The sequence below is a fragment of the Leucoraja erinacea genome, chromosome 33 (genome assembly GCF_028641065.1).
Source record: "Leucoraja erinacea ecotype New England chromosome 33, Leri_hhj_1, whole genome shotgun sequence".
In the NCBI taxonomy this organism is placed as follows: Eukaryota; Metazoa; Chordata; class Chondrichthyes; order Rajiformes; family Rajidae; genus Leucoraja; species Leucoraja erinaceus.
Genome location: NC_073409.1, coordinates 17,081,389 through 17,101,824, shown reverse-complemented (window position 1 = coordinate 17,101,824; position 20,436 = coordinate 17,081,389). Strand labels below are relative to the sequence as shown.

The window sequence follows — 20,436 nt, the reverse complement described above, 5'->3', positions numbered from 1 at the left end:
TGTAAGCTTCATCCCTCCAGAAAACCACAACATTTCACTGACCGAGAGAAGAGTTCTACATGGAAACTAGGCCTCTGGCATGTTCAATCAAATGTTCCTCTCTGTTGACTGAAAAGTGCTATGCTGATGGTCAATGGTCAATGGATAAAGGGACTTTAGTAGTCACATGTACCGAGGTACAGTGAAATTCATTTTTGTATGCAGTTCAGCATAAGTATCACAACACATAAACACTTGGATGCCTCTTGGATAAGCATCTCAGATGCAGGTACAAGTGTGTAGCAGTGGTACACTGAGACAGCATATTATAGCACCAGTTTGGTGCTGATGATGCAAAGATGTCTTCATGCATCTTACGCCAAAGAGGAGAATGGAAAATTGGAATTGGTATAGGATAAGTTTAAATGGATAACTGATGGCCAGCATGGACTCATAAGTTACAGGAGCAGAATTAGGACATTTGGCCCATCAAGTCTACTCCATCATTCAGTTATGGCTGATCTATCTTTTCCTTTCAACCCCATTCTCCTGCCTTCCCCCCATAACCCATGGTACCCTTACTAATCAACTGAAGGGTCCGCTTCTGTGCTGCATGATTCAATGACTCTCTGACTCATACATGGATGGCATCCAAACTGCTGGATGGCTATTCTGGTATCTCCTTACGATTAACCCTTCGAGTTTTAAGGAGAAAAGGGAATGCAATTATTTGTCTTAGTCACCACGCAAGGCGGTGCATACACAAGCGTGAATGTGACTGTACTCACCGAGCATTCCTTTATTGGAGTTAGACATGCACATGTCCTGTTCTGCCGTTGGGAGCGCAAAGCCAACCACAAACACCTCCACTCCATCGGCCATTAGGGCCAAGCCTAAGACAAAGAAAAGTGTCCATTGGAAGCGTCCGTGCCCGCACTCCTCGATGATGGACTCGTACTGGTGCGCCAGTTGTTCCTCGTCCTTCATACGCTCCGCCATTAGTTCAGCCTGGTCCCTGTACTCATCTGGCATGGGCTGACTTGCTGCCATCCCTCTGGACTTAATGTCATCGGGGTGGGGGATGCCCTGGTACTCCCCCTCGTAGATCTCATCGTCTTCGTCATGCCCTTCCGTGGCATCGCTGTCGGCGTCCTCCTGCCCGTGAGTGTCCCCGCTGTGGTAATAACCCCCGTCGTGCGAGGCGTACTCCCCTCCACCTTCGTATCGGCCGTAAGAGTCCTGCATCCTCCCCTGCTGCTTGGCCTGGTTGGCAATGTCCTTGGCTCCTTGAAAGAAGGTTGAGTTATTCCCAAAACTGTCCATCAGCCACCTTCCCTACACACTAGACTTCATCCGATGGACTACAGGGGCATGGTCTGACCACAATTTATTCCACTGTTAAAAGACAGGCGCGGTCAAAGCAATGGCAGGCAATGGACACTCCTCTGTTGATTTCCCAGGAGAACTCTGTTGGGGAAATAACTGAAGCCTTTAACTGCTTCTTCAGTCCCACAATGAGGTCAGTGCATCGCTCTCAGAGGGGGAGCGGTGTAATCAGGGAGACTGCACGGCAATCCTTCCAACCAGTTGTAAAAAACTTCACTCTCAGGCTCGCTCAGTGCCTCGAAATGATGGATAACCTTTAGCGAGATGCAGTGCTCGGTCCAAATGGTGAATTTCTGCAAAAGGGTAATGAAAAAGAAAATTAATTTGCCTGGCACGAATTGAACTGAAATGAGTTACGTTCACAACCTGTCCCTTTTCCATCTCCTGTTAAATTGAGTTGCTGTTTTCACGAATGTCTTTGTGCTCTTTGGAGGCTTCAAGCACAGTGGAATCCCTGCGTTTGGTTTATTAAATGTGAGGCTTTAAATTAAAAGGTGAATATTTGTTATCAAGTTGCATCATTTTTGGACACTCTCCTTCACAACCTGCTGTTCTCATCTCCGAATGAAACAGTATTTGTCCAGTCTCTATTGCCTGTGGTTTTAGATGACAGGGGACATTTTGGTAACAAGGACACAGGGGTAGGTTCAACTTGCCCTGCCTGCTGTAATATAAGTTGGAGCTGCTATTAGCTGCAAGACCTTATGAACTTGGCATAGGAAGCAATTCATTCTATGAGACGCAAGTGCTTGAGTAAGCAGGTCTGGCGGCATCTCTGGAGAATGGGGATAGGTGATGTTTTGGGTCAGGAACCTTTTTTTAGAAGAAGGGTCCCACCTAAGATGTCACCGATCCACGTTCTCCAGTGATGCTGCCTGACCTGCTGAGTTACTCCAGCGCTTTGTGTCTTTTTTATATACCAACATCTGCAGTTCCTCGTGTCTCCAACCCTTTGTTCTATGTCAGCCACCCACAACTATCCAGTGAGAATGAGTTTTGAAATGTCACAAATGTATGTCGGGGTAAAATAAGTTAGTTGTGTGGATTGACTGATGAATTTATCCTGGGAATAGGGTAGATTGAGAGGGGATTTGGGGGGGGGGGGGGTCGATAAAATCATGAAATATGCCGGAACAATGGCTAGAGATGTTCCCAGGGGCACAAAATATACCAGGGGTCAGAGAATGAAGTAACCAAAAGTAACAGTGGGAAAAAAACTTTTTTTATGCAGCGACTGGTTAGGCCAAATGCATTGGCCAAGGGTAATGGAGGCAATAATTAGGTGCAGGTTAGTAGGCCATTCGGCCCTGCTGCGAGCCTGCACCACCCATTCAATAAACATATCATTGCTGAGTAGGCCATTCGGCCCTTCGAGCCTGCACCGTACCTGCCTTCTCTCCCATACCCTCTGATCCCCTTAGCCACAAGGGCCACATCTAACTCCCTCTTAAATATAGCCAATGAACTGGCCTCAACTACCCTCTGTGGCAGAGAGTTCCAGAGATTCACCAGTCTCTGTGTGAAAAAAATTTTCTCATCTCGGTTTCAAAGGATTTCCCCCTTATCCTTAAGCTGTGACCCCTTGTCCTGGACTTCCCCAACATCGGGAACAATCTTCCTGTATGTTGTAACGTGTGTGTGTGCATGTGGATGATGAACAAGAAATGCAGTGCGATTTGCTTTTGCATCCCATCAACTATTACTTGCCTTGACTGCATAGCAATAACAGACCACAGTGTAAATCTGTCACCTCTGGTGAAGCAACAGCATCTTTGTCAATGAGGCGTTAAATTCCCCTGCACTGACTGACGTCCAGTATATTTTTACATTGAACATAGAATAGAGCACAGCGCAGCACAGGAACAGGCCCTTCAGCCCACAATGTCCGTGACGAACATGATGCCAAGTTAAACTACTCCCCTCTGTCTGCAATGATCCATATCTCTCCATTTCCTGTGGCTATCATGTCCGCTAAAAGCCTCTTGAACACCATTATTATATCTGCATCTATGGAGCGAAGGAAATAGGCAACGTTTCGGGCCGAAACCCAAAGGGTTTCGGCCCGAAACGTTGCCTATTTCCTGCGTTCCATAGTTGCTGCCTCACCTGCTGAGTTTCTCCAGCACTTTTGTCTACCTTCGATTTTCCGCTCGGTTCGCAGTAACCAACCTGATCTCCCGGTGGCCCAGCGCTTCTAACTCCCCCTCCCATTCTGAATCCGACCTTTCTGTCCTGGGCCTCCTCCATGGCGACAGTGAGGACCACTGTAAATTGGAGGAGCAGCACCTCATATTTTGCTTGGAAGTTTGTACCCTAGTGGTATGAACATTGACCTCTAATATCAGGTTAGTCCTTACTTTCTCCTCCCCTTCTCAGCTCTCCCTCAATTCTCTGGCTCCACCTCTTCTTTTTCCTTTTTTTTTTTTCCCCCCCCCCCCCCCCCCACATCAGTCTGAAGAAGGGGTTCGACCCGAAACGTTGCCTATTTCCTTCACTCCATAGATGCTGCCTCACCCGCTGAGTTTCTCCAGCATTTTTGTCTACCTTCGATTTTCCAGCATCTGCAGTTCCTTATTAAACAATTATTATATCTGCTACTGGCATTGAGTTCCAGGCGCCCACCCCACTCTGTGTAAGAAACTTGCCTCGCACATCATCTTTAAACTTTGCCCTTCTCATCTTAAAGCTATGCCCTCCAGTCTCTGACATGTCCATCCTGGAAACATAGAAACATAGAAATATAGGTGCAGGAGTAGGCCATTCGGCCCTTCGAGCCTGCACCGCCATTCAATATAATCATGGCTGATCATCCAACTCAGTATCCTGTACCTGCCTTCTCTCCATACCCCCTGATCCCTTTAGCTACAAGGGCCACATCTAACTCCCTCTTAAATATAGCCAATGAACTGGCCTCAACTACCTTCTGTGGCAGAGAGTTCCAGAGTTTCACCACTCGCTGTGTGAAAAATGCTCTTCTCATCTCGGTCCCAAAGGATTTCCCCTTTATCCTTAAACTGTGACCCCTTGTTCTGGACTTCCCCAACATCGGGAACAATCTTCCTGCATCTAGCCTGTCCAACCCCTTAAGCATTTTGTAAGTTTCTACAAAAGATCCCTCCTCAATCTCCTAAAAAGGTACTGTCTACACTATCTATGGCACTCATTATTTTATATACTGATATAGGTCTCCCCCAAGCCTCTGACACTCCATAGAAAGCAATCCAAGTCTTGTCCAACTTCTCCTTATAGCCAACACTCTCTAACCCAGGCAGCATGATGGTGAAGCTCATCTACACCCTCTCCAAACCTCTCCATCCTTCCTGTAATGTGGCGACCAGAACTGCAACAGTTACACCATGGATAACCCGAAACACTGTTCCAATGTTTCTAACAGAATCTAAGCAATCCTGGTCTTAATGACCTCTCAGTCACCATAATTCTTTAGGTTTCTGATCTCCTCTTCCCACTATATGAAAAAAAAAATCCATCCTGAATTCATTTAAAATGATCCAACACTAAATTGTTCAAATTTACCAACCAGATATTCCCTGAAATCAATTCTATTAAATACAGTCAGAATCTCTGGAGACAAGGAATGGGTGACGTTTCGGGTGGAACCCCTTCTTGAGATTGAAGAAGTGGCTTGACCTGAATCGTCACCCATTCCTTCTCCCCAGAGATGCTGCCTGTCCCGCTGAGTTACTCCAGCATTTTGTGTCTATCTTCAATGGAAACCAGCATCTGCAGTTCCTTCCTACACTATTAAATATAGGACTCATTTAAATATCTTGATTATGTTGAGTCTGACCCGAAACGTCACCTATTCTTTCGCTCCGATAGATGCTGTCTCACCCGCTGAGTTTCTCCAGCATTTTGATCTACCTTGGATTATGTTATGTCAAGTGAAGGCATAAAATATTTTTTTTTGAAACATTTCCACAAAACCACTTTGCTCCAACAGCAATTAACTGTGGCCCGCTCCTGCAAATGATTAGAAAGTTGTTAAGCTGTCAGCTTGATATCACGGTGTCTACAGACTGTTTAACGTTAAACAAAGTCACCCCAGAACAATGATCGTGCTTCAGGTGTTTACAGAGAGCCACAGACAGCAGCAGGAAGCACAATGTTGCAATGAAATCAAAGCAGATTGTCTGAACTCTTGCATTAGATTACGTTGCTAAATGCATTCCCGGATAGATAACGATTTTATTTGTTTTGCTCAGGGTTGGAGATGACAGTCCCAATGAACATCACATCAGATGTAGTTTATGCTACGTTGGGGAAAGAACCCTCTCCCTCCCTCCATATGTTTTAACTGCAGCCTCAGAGGCAATAGCCCCCTGCCCTCATCGACTGGTGTGACACTTCTATTTCCTACCTCAGCATCCATATGGTTTCACTGTGCGACTGCCATTTCACTGCCAGTGTCACGCAGTTGGCTGCCGTTCACAATCTGGCGCTCTATTTTTTTGGCTCCTGAACCTTCCGTTCTGGCTGGGAAAAAATCCACACTGTTTAACAATTGAGGAACTGTTCCCAAAAATCCCCACCATAAAGTGTCTGAGCAAAACAGGGTGTGAAGAAGGGTTCCGACCCGAAACGTTACCCATCCATCCCCCCCTCCCCAGATGCTGCCTGACCTGCTGAGTTACTCCGGCGCTTTGTGTTTTGCTCAAGATTCCAGCACCTGCAGTTCCTTGTGTCTCCAAAAACATAGAAACATAGAACATAGAAATTAGGTGCAGGAGTAGGCCATTCGGCCCTCCGAGCCTGCACCGTCATTCAATATGATCGTGACTGATCATCCAACTCAGTATCCCGCACCTGCCTTTTCTCCATACCCCCTGATCCCCTTAGCCACAAGGGCCACATCTAACTCCCTCTTAAATATAGCCAATGAACTGGCCTCAACTACCCTCTGTGGCAGAGAGTTCCAGAGATTCACCACTCTCTGTGTGAAAAAAAGTTCTTCTCATCTCGGTTTTAAAGGATTTCCCCCTTATCCTTAAGCTGTGACCCCTTGTCCTGGACTTCCCCAACATCGGGAACAATCTTCCTGCATCTAGCCTGTCCAACCCCGTAAGAATTTTGTAAGTTTCTATAAGATCCCCTCTCAATCTTCTAAATTCTAGAGAGTATAAACCAAGTCTATCCAGTCTTTCTTCATAAGACAGTCCTGACATCCCAGGAATCAGTCTGGTGAACCGTCACTGCACTCCCTCTATGGCAATAATGTCCTTCCTCAGATTTGGAGACCAAAACTGTACGCAATACTCCAGGTGTGGTCTCACCAAGACCCTGTACAACTGCAGTAGAACCTCCCTGCTCCTATACTCAAATCCTTTTGCAATGAAAGCTAACATACCATTCGCTTTCTTTACTGCCTGCTGCACCTGCATGCCTACCTTCAATGACTGGTGTACCATGACACCCAGGTCTCGCTGCATCTCCCCCTTTCCCAATCGGCCACCATTTAGATAATAGTCTGCTTTCCCTTTTTTGCCACCAAAATGGATAACCTCACATTTATCCACATTATACTGCATCTGCCAAACATTTGCCCACTCACCCAGCCTGTCCAAGTCATCTTGCAGTCTCCTAGCATCCTCCTCACAGCTAACACTGCCCCCCAGCTTAGTGTCATCCGCAAACTTGGAGATATTGCCTTCAATTCCCTCATCCAGATCATTAATATATATTGTAAATAGCTGGGGTCCCAGTACTGAGCCTTGGGGTACCCCACTAGTCACTGCCTGCCATTGTGAAAAGGTCCCGTTTACTCCTACTCTTTGCTTCCTGTTTGCCAGCCAGTTCTCTATCCACATCAATACTGAACCCCCAATGCTATGTGCTTTAAGTTTGTAAAAAGAATCATGGATCGGACAGAGAGTGAGGAATAGCAGGAGGATGTGATGAGGTGAAATGATCAAATATAGAGGGAGCAAGGTTATGCATGGGAGGTGACTAATTCTATATATAATGAGTAGATCTGAAACGTATGGAGGAAGAGGGCCCTGAGATACAATTCATTGAGAATATGTGTGTGTGTATGTCAAGTAAGAGTGTATCTGGGTTTTATGCAAGGTTGATATTTGTGGCGTTACGAGTTTAATGATGGGTTGGGATAAGTGGAAGACAGGATGCGAGTGTTTAGCATTTGTTTGAATGTATCGCCTCTAGTTTCCTTTATTTAGTCGATGCTGGTAGCATCGGTGGTGAGAGCAGGTATTGAGGGGGATGGTTCTGGTAGAATCAGAACTAACTGTTGAGGTGTCATGGGTCTAACTCAACGAAACACCAGTGAAATGAGATAACCCCAATCATATACTTGATTCATTTTTTCACTGTGGTCGTTAACTAGGTAGCTGATTATTGTACATGGAGTTTGATATTGTCTTTAGCATAAGTTTGTATAATCAGTTTAGATACAACTTTGGCTTTGGGCTTGGTTTTCTTGGTTGAGCAAGTATCCTGGTGTTATAGCACGTGCTATAAATTTTAATTGTAATCATATAAGGGCAATAACATTTTGTGTCTCCAATTATTTAGGCAAACTACGATTATCCATGAATTTATGGAATGGTGAAATAATCTTTGCAGTTTGTCAGTTACCTTGAAAGATCTAAGGAAGCTCTGAAGGCTTCAGTAAGACGAGAGGAATGCTGTCTGCATTATTCAGTCAAATATAACTATCAGAATTGCAATCTATTGGTTATTTCATTATTTTTGAACAGATAAGCACAAACTCTTGTGTCATAAATACATCTCCATTACTCACGTATTGAACTATTCGTAAATGAATGTGAAAAATAGGAGCAGCAGTAAGCATTATTCCTCTCAAAACCACCGTGCTATTTGACAAGACTATGGCTAAAACCTTCCATTCCATATATCCCTTGATTCCTTTAATGCCCAAGCATGTATCACACTGAATGTAAGAGCTGACATGATCTGGGATAACAGAGCTTTAAAATAATGAAAAATAATGGTCCAGCTGATAGAGCTACGATCTCACAGTGCCAGGGACCGTGGTTCAATCCTGGCCTCTAGTACTGTCAGTGGAGTTTGCACATTCTCTATGTGACGTTAGTCTTTAGAGACACAGTGTGGAAACAGGCCCTTTAGCCCACCAAGTCCGCGCTGACCAGCGATCACCCCGTACACTGGTACTATCCAACACGCTCAAGACAATTTACAATTTACAGAAGTCAATTAACCTACAAACCTGTACGTCTTTGGAGTGTGGGAGGAAACCCGAGCACCCGGAGAAAACCCATGTGGTCACAGGGAGAAGGTACAAACTCCATACAGACGGCACCCATGGTCAGGATCGAACTCGGGTCTCTGGCACTGTAAGGCAGCAACTCTACCGCTGTGCCACCCCTTCATGTCTGTATGGGTTTCTTCTGGGTGCTCTGGTTTCCTCCACAACTTAAAGACATGTGGGTTTGTAGGTTAATTGGCCTCTGTAAATTAGCCAAAGTGTGTACGGAATAGGTGCAAAAGTGGGATAGCAGAGAACTAGGGTGAACATGGTGGGCTGAAGGGCCGTATCTCTAAACTAAACTAAATCAACACCCCTTCTATTCCATACCCCTTCATTCCTTCAATGCCCAATGATTTATTAAACTTAATGTAGGAGCTGAAATAATCTGGGATAATAGAGTTTTTTTTTTATAATAAAATAAAATAAAATATTGACTGCTGGTGTGGGATTATATAAAACCGCATTAGGCAATAGAACAGCTTCTCTCATTCACCATAATCTGGGGGACACTGTCATTAATTAACAGTGAACTGAAAAAGATAGGAATAATCTGAACAGGGCAATGGTGAATCTTGGGGAAGGAAGAATCAACTAGGAATGTTAACAATCGCAGGTCAGAAGGAGGAGTATTTCAAAATCGGATTCCCAAGATCGATGAGCTTGTTATGGCATTGAAATCATTTTAACATCAGTACCTCGGATTCAATTTGGCTTGTCTGATTTATTTCCACTTCCCAGCATTCACATTGGTGACATGGTTACAGAGAGACTGGGTTAATAGGCTTAGGTTTATTATTGTTACATGTCATTGGGTGGATGCACAAAGTCTCTTGCCCAGAGTGGGGGAGTCAAAAACCAAAGGACATAGGTTTAAGGTGAGGGTTAGAAGTGTTAACAGGAACTCAAAGGGTAACTTTTTCGCACTAAGTGTGGTGGGTGGATGGAACAAGCTGCTGGAGGGGGTAGTTGTGGCATGGACTATCGCAGCAGTTACAAAACATTTAGCTGGGACAAAGCCTGGAAAGAAATAGGTGGACACAGATGAGGGGGGATTTCGATAGCAGATGGTTCGACAATGGCCAGAGATAAAAAGTTATGAGACAAAGAGTTGCAAATTGTGAAGCAAGAAGGATGAGTGTAGGTGGAAGGGGCGGGAGAGGCGAGAAATATGTGCACGCGCAGATGGGGATAGGGGGAGGGGAGGAAGAAACGGGGTTACAGAATTCAATGTTCATACTGTTGGTCCAGCATGTTGTATGGTTTTTTTCGTAAACTGGCATCTGCAGTTCCTTATTTCTACCTTTCTTATCCACACTGCATTGGAAAAGCAGCCGACATAATCAAGGCCGTGTCCCGCCCCAGCCATTCCTCCGTCTCCCTACTCCCATCAGGCAGAAGATATGGAAGTCTGAAAGCACACACCACCAGACTCAAGAACAGCTTCTTGCCCTGTTATCAGGTTTCTGGAAAAACTCAACAAGGAAGGCAGCCTCTGCAGAGAAACAGTCAGCAGTCAGGCTGAGGGAGAGTCTCGAACCCAACCTATCCATGTTCTCCAGAGATGCTGCCTGACCCATTGAGTTACTCCAGCACCTTTGTATCTGTTTGTGTATTAACCAGCATCTGCAGTTCTTTGTTTCTACACACTGAAAGATAGTTCTGTTTCCTTTTACAACAAAAAGACAAATATAGTTCCACCAAGCGCTTTTTAATTGTGTTGAAGAGAGAATCCCATGAGGAGTTCTGCATCAGGCAGCACAACATTTCCCAACTCCCCGAATGGTTTCATAATTTATTCCATTAGATGGAAACTACTGTCGGCTATTTTGTTCCTGCTCAGTGCCTGGCCTTGTGTTTTATTCATTTTTATGTTTTGTTAAAAGTCAGAAATATCAATTAGGATTAAATCAATCCACATCTCCGACTCGGTCTCAGCCAGGAGTAAGTCTAGAATTTCTCTCTAGAATTTAGGAGATTGAGAGGATATGTTATAGAAACTTACAACATTCTTAAGGGGTTGGACAGGCTAGATGCAGGAAGATTGTTCCCGATGTTGGGGAAGTCCAGGACAAGGGGTCACAGCTTAAGGATAAGGGGGAAATCCTTTAAAACCGAGATGAGGAGAACTTTTTTCACACAGAGAGTGGTGAATCTCTGGAACTCTCTGCCACAGAGGGTAGTTGAGGCCAGTTCATTGGCTATATTTAAGAGGGAGTTAGATGTGGCCCTTGTGGCTAAGGGGATCGGGGGGTATGGAGAGAAGGCAGGTACGGGATACTGAGTTGGATGATCAGCCATGATCATATTGAATGGCGGTGCAGGCTCGAAGGGCCGAATGGCCTACTCCTGCACCTAATTTCTATGTTTCTATGTTTCTATGTTTCTATGTCAGGAGTGTTGAGGCATAGAGATGATATCCCGCTAATGCTACTGCAGCAATGGTCCTCAAAGCCACCTTCAGAAGGTGGTCCCTGGGGTGGCCTTGTTCCTTTCCCCTATATTAGTCATCCTTCTGAGATTTACATTGTACCTTGGTCTCAGTTTATAGAGTCATAGAGGCAAACAGCCCAACTTGCCCACACCGACCAACATGTCTCATCTACAGTTCAGTTCAGTTCAGGTTTATTTGTCATATGTAGGTTAACACAGGGTCAACGGTACAACGGTACAATCGAGATGAGAAGAACTTTTTTCATGAGATGAGAAGAACTTTTTTCACACAGAGAGTGGTGAATCTCTGGAACTCTCTGCCACAGAGGGTAGTTGAGGCCAGTTCATTGACTATATTTAAGAGGGAGTTAGATGTGGCCCTTGTGGCTAAGGGGATCAGGGGGTATGAGAAGGCAGGTACGGGATACTGAGGTGGATGATCAGCCATGATCATATTGAATGGCGGTGCAGGCTCGAAGGGCCGAATGGCCTACTCCTGCACCTAATTTCTATGTTTCTATGTTTCTAACCTTTATATACAAGATACACTAGTCCCACCTGCCTGCATTTGGCCCATATCCCTCTCAACCTGTCCAACTGTTTCTTAAATGTTGCGATAGTCCCTGCCTCAACTACCTCCTCTGGCAGCTTGTTCCATGCTTCTGTGTAAAAAAGTTACCCCTGAGATTCCTATTAAGTCTTTCCCCCTTCACCTTAAACCTATGTCCTCTGGTTCTCAATTCCCCTACTCTGGGCAAGAGACACTGCGCGTCTACCCGGCCTATTCCTCTTGTGACTTTATACATACCTATAAGATCAAAACGTTGTTTAACTCATATTGCTTTACCTCAGTAACCCTCCAGCCTTGTACCCTTCTGAAACTCTATCCTTCACAACTTCTTGCCTTCTACATCCCCCTGACCTCCACTGGCAGCCACGTCTTCAGCTGTCTTTATTTTAAAGATACAATAGAAACACCAGGCCCTTCGGCCCATCGAGTCCACGCTAACTATCAATCATCAGTTCACACTAGTTCTGTTATCCCATTTTCTCATCCACAAGTACACTCACATGTTTTGATCCAAATCTCTGGAATTCCCTCCCCTTGCTTTCTCTTCATCAATAGACTACCGAAAACCTACAAGTTTCTCATTACATATTCTATATCTTCAAAATTTGCTGGTGTCAAATTATCTTTAATAGCGCTCCTGGGAACCACTTCAGGCGTTTGACCACAGTTGATGGGTATAAAAGCTACAGAGTGTGGCACGAGTGTCCAAAATAGTAACCAATTAAGGATGTCAAGCAGATCTAATGTGCTCTGATCAGGAAGAGAGTGATGCAGTTAATGGATTGAGGGGGCAAGGCAATGTTGTGAAGCCGACCACTGTTATTAAAATTCAGTACCTTCGCACAGCTTATGACGGGCGAGGCAGCAGGGGTCCCAACAAGAGTTCTGTCAGTGTAAAATATCTCCTCAGAGTCAGATTGTCAAAGGAAACAAGGAATAAAAGAGAGCCATTGGGGAAATAAAAGCAAGTCCGGCTGATGGAACCCGATCCAGTAGAAATTTTGAAAAGAGAAATAAACACAAGAGGGAAATAATTGTCAAGAAGAATGAAGACAGAGCAAGAGAAGAGGACCTAGTGATTGGATCTCCCCAAGGACTGGCACAGGCTTGATGGGCTGAATGGCCTCCTAAGCTGTGAGATTTTACAAGTGAAAGGTGAGTCAAAATTAATTTTCTGTGTATATTTTTAGATCATTAATCAACAACTTGTCTGTTCTCCAATTGCCTCTACCAAAGAAAACAAACTTCCACCATTAGCCCTTGGGACCCACTATGATGAAGCGTAGCCAAGGAAACAGAGAGGGGAGTCCGTTGGGACTTTCCACACAAGCAAGGAGGCATCCTCTGAACTGCCATTCCAAAACAAAGGGGAGTGTGCAACCTCAGTTACTTGGCATGCAACCAAGTTCCAGTCGTAGAGGGAGCCCAATGGAAAAGTCTCCAATTAGGTAGATAGTAGGTCAGGACTACTTTCCAGTTGTTGGTAGGATGGTCCAGTTGCCTGATAACAGCTGGGAAGAAACCTTCCCTGAATCTGGAGGTGTGCGTTTCCACACTTCTACACCTCTTGCCTGATGGTAGAGGGAGAGAAGAGGGAATGTGCGACACATCCCTGATTACACTGCTGGCCGTGGCAAGGCAGCGTGAGTTGTTAATGAGGTCAGTGGAAGGGAGGTTGATTTGTATGATGGGGCCCACGTCTACAATTCTTGCGGTCAAGGATGGAGGTGTTCCCAAACCAAGCTGTGATGCATGGACTGGTGGGGCTGAGGAGTGGGAGCGGGGGGGGCGGTTAGAGTGGGAGGGGAGGGAGAGAGAGGAGGGAGGGGATTACGGGAGGGGCAACAGAAAGACAGAATGGGAAAGGGTTCAGAAAACAGAGCCCGGGATTGCCCCCGATGATGAAAAATTTAAAAAGACAAACAAATTGAGGAAGGGCATGGGATGAGATGAGGCATGGGGGCATTGATACCCAACAGGCTTCACGCCTCCTTGCCCTGTCCTCTTGTCCCTGCAGACTCCACAACCTCAGCCCTGGAGAATGGCAGCAGACCGACTTCCTCCAGTCTCATGGTTGATTTCAATTGATAAACTCTCTTCCAATCCAATCAGACATTATCACAGAAAAATTATATTTCGTAGTGCTGCCGCACAAAATGTAATTAATCTCAAGACAAGAGCGCACAAGCAGATATGAAGCACTGCAGATATATTCTGATTAACATCTTGGTCTACTCCTTCACTGATAGCTCTTCACTCTCTAAAAATGTAATCAGAACTCGCATTCCTCACAAGAGCTTATTATAGTGTCCAATTAATCGGAAGTGTAATTTATTTTTCGTCATCATTTCCTCACCTTGCTTCTCATGCACTCCCTCACCACACAATTAAAGGTGTCCCTTTCGCAGGAGGCCCAAGCTGTGCACTGGTTCTTGAATAGGCACAAAATGCTGGAGTAACTCAGCAGGACAGACAGCATCCCTGTAGACGAGGAATCCTATTCCGTCTCTCCAGAGATGCTGCCTGTCCCGCTGAGTTACTCCAGCATTTTGGGTCTATCTTTGGTTTAAACCAGCACCTGCAGTTCCTTCCGACACTTATTCTCACTTAACCATTCTTCACCGGTCTGAAGAAGAGTCTTGACCCGAAATGTCACCTATTCCTTCGCTCCATAGATGCTGCCTCACCCGCTGAGTTTCTCCAGCATTTTTGTCTACCTTCGATTTTTCCAGCATCTTTCTTAACCATTCTTCATGCCCAGATTTGGGTACAAAAAAGTACGGGTTACGCAACTGTGAAATTTGTGGTAGTGGGGGACTACGTTCACGCTCTTCCCCGTCTTTCAATTTAAATGTAGAATTAAAAATTATAAACGTAATAATTAAGATAGAAAAACTAAATTGATTCTTTTTCTCCTTCAACCTGAAGATGCAAGAGTTTGCAGATGCTGAACAAACTGTTGGAGGGAATCAATGGGTTGGGTTGGGACCATTATTGACGGGAAACCCAGACTTGCCCAGGTTTGTGCCGATACTCAGCCTACTAGGGGAACACGCCTCAAACAGGGGAAGGGTATCACAGTAGGGGTGCCTAACACCACAGAGTATGACACTATGGAATGCATAGAGTCAAGAGTAAGAGTGTTCAATTGTCATATGTATAGAAAGGGAACAATGATTTTCTTAGACACGTAAAATGTCTGAAGTGTTATGGAGCCATAGAATCATACAGTGTGGATACAGTTCCTTGCCCTTGCCAACCAAGATGACCCATCTACACTAGTCCCACCTGCCTGCCTTTGGTCCATATATATCCCTCTAAATCTTTCCTCTCCCTATACTTATCTAAATGTAATTTAGATGTTGTTACAGTATGAGTAGTTGTTTCAACTACTTGTTCCATATATCCAACACCCTGTGCTTGAAAACATTGCCCCTCGGGTTTCGGTTAAATTTCCCCCTGCCAACTTAATCCTATGTCTTCTGGTTCTTGATTTCTCTACTAATTTTCGCACGTTTATTGTTTTGGTGGCGCAACGTTAAAGTTGCTGCTTTACAGCGCCAGAGATTCGGGTTCGATCCTGACTATGGCTGCAGTCGGTGTGGAGTTTGTACCCTGTGACTATGTGAGTTTTCTCCCAGTGCTCCAGTTTCCTCCCACACTCCAAAGACCGCAGTTCTGTATGTTAATTGGCTTCCTGTAAATTATAAATTTTACCTATTGTGCAGCATAGGGCTAGTGTATGGGTGATGGCTGGTTGGCGTGGACACAGTTGGTTTGAAGGGCCTGTTTCCGTGCTGTATCTCTCTAAAGTCTAATGTTTGGGGTTACATATGAGCCAGTTCAGATGTAGGATTATTGAACGGGACGGGGTTTTATGGCAACCTGTTCATTTTAGTTTTGAGATACAGCATGGATATAAGCTTGTTCAGCTCACTGAACCAATGCCAATCACCAGTTCACACTACTTCTATGTTATCCCATGATCTAACGCACTCCCCACACATAGAGGCAATTTACAGAGGCCAATTCACCTCTGTACAAACCTGCACATCTTTGAGAAGTGGGAGGAAACCGAAGCACCCGGAGAAAACTCACGCAGTCACAGGGAGAACATACAAACTCCACATAGACAGCACCCAAGGGCAGGATTGAGCCCGGGTATCTGGCACTGTGAGGCAGCAACTCCACCAACTGTGCCACTGTGCCATCCCTTCACTTTTATGTTACATCTTTATTTGATATTACTTTTAACATGACTGATGTCAGCTTCTTATTTCCAGATTTATTTCAATGATTCAATGACACTTTATGCTTACATGTACCTAGGTTCAGTAAAATTCAATGTCTTTATGTACAATGCACAAAGTACGCAATGGTATCTGGCCATGTACCTGGTACCCATGTAGTTCCAAAAGTAATCATTAGAGTCCCGTTAGTCCCACTTTGTTCTTGGAGCCCCCCACCCCAGGTCCCTCTTTCAACCAACTGGCTTTGACTTCCCTGGGATCGAAGAGTATATATTGCCCCTGTCCCACTTAGGAAACCTGAACGGAAACCTCTGGAGACTTTGCACCCCACCCAAGGTTTCCGTGCGGTTCCCGGAGGGAGGTTGCAGGTGGTTGCAGGTAGTGGAAGCAGGTAGGGAGACTGACAAAAACCTCCGGGAACCGTACGGAAACCTTGGGCGGGGCGCAAAGTCTCCAGAGGTTTCCGTTCAGGTTTCCTAAGTGGGACGGGCATATGGAGAGTTTAATGAGCATCTGGACAGGAATATAACTTAAATACATCAGGCTCTGCATAATCAATGGTGATTATTTCCTTGCTAGTCTTTCCACCAAAATGACCCTGGGGCTAAATATAGTGAAAAGATCAATCAGAATATCATATTACTCTCTGGAAATATTAATGCTGAGCTGGAAATGGATTTTAATGTCCATCAGCATCTTTCACTAACCCCAGTTCTTATTCAGACAACCGTAGCTGCATTAAACATCATCTAAATGATGTGTCATTCTGAAGAAGGGTCTCGACTCAAAACGTTGCCTATCCATTCTCCCCGCAGAAGTTGCCTGACCTGCTGAGTTATTCCGGCACTTTGTGTCATCCCATCCATGATGTGATTCCATGTTCCACACTAGATTAGGACACCGAGCGTGAAATGGAAGCGGAAGGTGGTGAATCTGTGGATTTCATTGCCACAGATGGCTGTGGAGGCCAAGTCAATGAATATTTTTAAGGCAGAGACGGATAGATTCTTGATTAGTACGGGTGTCAGGGGTTATGGGGAGAAGGCAGGGGATTGTGGTTATGAGGGAGAGATAAATCTGCCATGATTGAATGGCGGAGTAGACTTGATGGGCCAAATGGCCTAATTCTGCTCCTATCACTTATGAATGTATGAATAAAAGTCAATGCCTTGCAATATTCTGGGGGTACGTGAAATAAATGGGAACATACTCTACATCCACTGTGTGTGGAACCACTGAGAACTTAGCGCTAGTGTGTAGCCAGCGGCTCTGATTTTTATTCTGGCCACAAGATGGCCGCTGTTGGTTTAGGACCCACTCTGAAGACTTGTGCCGCAAACCTGGGAGGCTGTTTGTGGCACTGTTTGAAGACTTAACACGGGAAAATCCTGCATTAAATGCTTAACCATCGTGATGCAAAGCAGATTATTTTGACTGCTTAGTTTAATTTAGAGATGCAGCACGTAAACAGGACCTTTGGCCCACCGAGTCCGCGCCGACCAGTATTCCCCGCACACTAACACTACCCTACACACAGTTGGGATCATTTTACAAAGCCAATTAACCTACAAGAGGCTAATTGAGAGAGCGGGGGGAAACCAAAGCTGCCAGAGAAAACCCACGCAGGTCACAAGGAGAATGTACAACCTCCATATAGACAGCACCCGTGGTCAGGATTGAACCTGGGTCTTTGGCAATCTAAGGAAGCAACTCTACCACTGCGCCAACGTGCCATTCATCTTGTTAGTTCCTTGTGGGATCTTGCTGTGTAGAAAGTGTCTCCCACGGTGGTCTATTGGACAGCAGGAGAATTAACAGTTAAGATGAGAGGATGCGTGTGAGGCTTGGAAGTCATCCATTTTCATGAACAATGCTGCCCGTGTCTGTCACGATGCCAAGGGTAAAGGTGGAGAAGGCAGTTCCTCTCTCTCTAGGCATCCTCTAGGGATTGGCACTGTGCAAGGAGCTCCACATTAGTTCAGAGACCAACACGAGATGTAAAAGATGCATCCACTGGCAGTGGTTCACCAGCTAGACAGGAACACAAGAACAAAGTCAGAACCACAGAACTAAAGGACATTGGAGTTACTCAGCGGGTCAGGCAGCATCTCTGGAGAAAAGGAATATGCTGCCGTATCTCTGAGAAGGAGATGGAGATCGAGTACTGTAAAAGACTTTCATGTGAACCTTGCCTTTAGTGATAGTCATAATCATACAGCATGGAAACAGGCCCTTTGACCCAACTTGCCCATTCCAACCAAGATGCCCATTTATGAAAGTCCTACCAGAATTAAATATAGAAACATAGAAAATAGATGCAGGAGTAGGCCATTCGGCCCTTCGAGCCTGCACCGCCATTCAATATGATCATGGCTGATCATCCAACTCAGTATCCTGTACTTGCCTTCTCTCCATACCCCCTGATCCCTTTAGCCACAATGGCCACATCTAACTCCCTCTTAAATATAGCCAATGAACTGGCCTCAACTACCTTCTGTGGCAGATAATTCTAGAGATTCACCACTCTCTGAGTGAAAAATGTTTTTCTCATCTCGGTCCTAAAAGATTTCCCCCTTATCCTTAAACTGTGACCCCTTGTTCTGGACTTCCCCAACATCGGGTACAATCTTCCTGCATCTAGCCTGTCCAACCCCTTAAGAATTGTGTACGTTTCTATAAGATCCCCCCTCAATCTTCTAAATTCTAGCGAGTACAAACCGAGTCTATCCAGTCTTTCTTCATATGAAAGTCCTGACATCCCAGGAATCAATTTGGCCCATAATCCCTCTGAACCTTTCCTATCCATGTACCTGCCCAAATGTATCTTAAATGTTGTTATTTATTTGTACCTGCCTCAACTACCTCCTCTGGCAGCTCGTTCCATACACTAACAATGTGAAAAAGTTGTCCCTCAGATTTCTATTAAATCTTTCCCCCTCTCAACTTAAACCAATGTCCTCTGGTTCTTGATTCCCCTACTCTGAGTAAAAGACTGGGCATTAACTCCATCTATTTGTCTGATGATCTTATACACCTCCATAAGATTGCCTCCCATCCTTGGATGCTCCAAGGAATAAGGTCCTAGCCTGCCCAACCTATCCCTCTTGCTCGGGCCCTCAAATCCTGGCATCATCCTTGTAAATCTTCTCTGCACTCTTTCCATCTTTCTAACCCTGATCTCCAGGGAGAGCAACCTATATTAAGCGCAAAGGATGTGAACTAAAATGGGCCTAACAATAGAATGGAAAATGACAAAAGATTAATTACACTTCAGGACAAATCTATTTCCAAAGCTGCGTATCTCATTTTCTATATTTAGATTATTTTTCCAGTTAACAGTGCCACTAAATCTATTTTCCATGTTAAATTTTTCCCATTACATATTAATTTACTTAACCATCAACCAAAGCATTTTCACCTGCACCTGCTGGGTTTAAAAGAGAAGCTGTCTTTTCATAGACGAGACGGAAGATGAGCCAGTCTTATTTTCGTAGGTTCATGTTATAGGAGCAGAATTCGGCCATTCGGCCCATCAAATCTACTCCGCCATTCAATCATGGCTGACCTATCCTTCCCCCTTAACCCCATTCCCCTGCCTTCTCCCCATCACAAATTGGTATTATTGAGATATCATCACATAAGTGTAACCCTATGATATTTTTTGCTTCCTACCAATCAATTTTGCAGTAGTTTACACCATTTTGTTCAGCAGAATATTCCAGCAGACAAAATCAGATAATGGAATTTAATCTATCTTCTCTCTTTTGCTGTTCTTTGCCAGAATTGTTTACATTTATTTGCCCAGTGTCAGGATGTAGTCGATATTTGTGTTAACCTTTATTCTACTAAAAAATAGCAATATAATGGTTGCCAAACATTTTTCTCACACAATGACACTGCTCATTTGATAAAGTGGGCTCAAACATTAGATGGAGGACCTGTGTCTCGTGGGAGGCAGATGGTGAAAGCAGTGAGACAGCAATTTAAACATCAAACATTTGGTACATCTTCTGGGTGCTGCTCACTGTATCTATCCACGATGGGCAGCAAGCCTGTCCCCACTGCAGCATTCGGAAGATGAAGGAACGAACTGCAGATGCTGCTTTAAAGCAAAGATAGACACAAAAAGCTGGAGTAACTCAGCGGGAAAGGCAACATCTCTGGAGAAAAGGACAAAATGTGAAGGAAGATTCTTGATTAGTACTGGTGTCAGAAGTTATAGGGAGAAGGCAGGAGAATGGGGTTAGGAGGGAGGGATAGAACAGCCATGATTGAATGGCGGAGTAGACTTGATGGGCTGAATGGCCTAATTCTATTTCTACGATTTACGACCTTATGACCATATGAAGGAACTGCAGATGCAGGTTTAAACCGGAGATAGACACGAACTGCTGGAGTAACGACGACTGAAGAGGGATTCTCGACCCGAAACGTCACATATTCCTTTTCTCCAGAGATGCTGCCTGACCCGCTGAGTAACTCCAGCTTTTTGTAGCAGTGTAGGGCTAGCTGTAGCAGTGCCACCTTTAGTGCTGCTGCTCCACAGAAAAGCA

The 20,436-nt window shown here is 44.8% G+C and overlaps 1 protein-coding gene across 1 annotated transcript in view; it reads right to left on the bottom strand.

Moving 5' to 3' along the window:
• Window positions 1-20,436, bottom strand: part of LOC129712759 (synaptic vesicle glycoprotein 2B-like) — a 135,232-nt gene that overhangs the window by 46,888 nt on the left and 67,908 nt on the right. Inside the window, exon 2 of the mRNA XM_055661469.1 lies at window positions 768-1,658. Within this exon, the coding sequence (XP_055517444.1) occupies window positions 768-1,302 (535 nt within the window). The 5' untranslated portion in view covers window positions 1,303-1,658. The remainder of the gene's footprint in view (window positions 1-767; window positions 1,659-20,436) is intronic.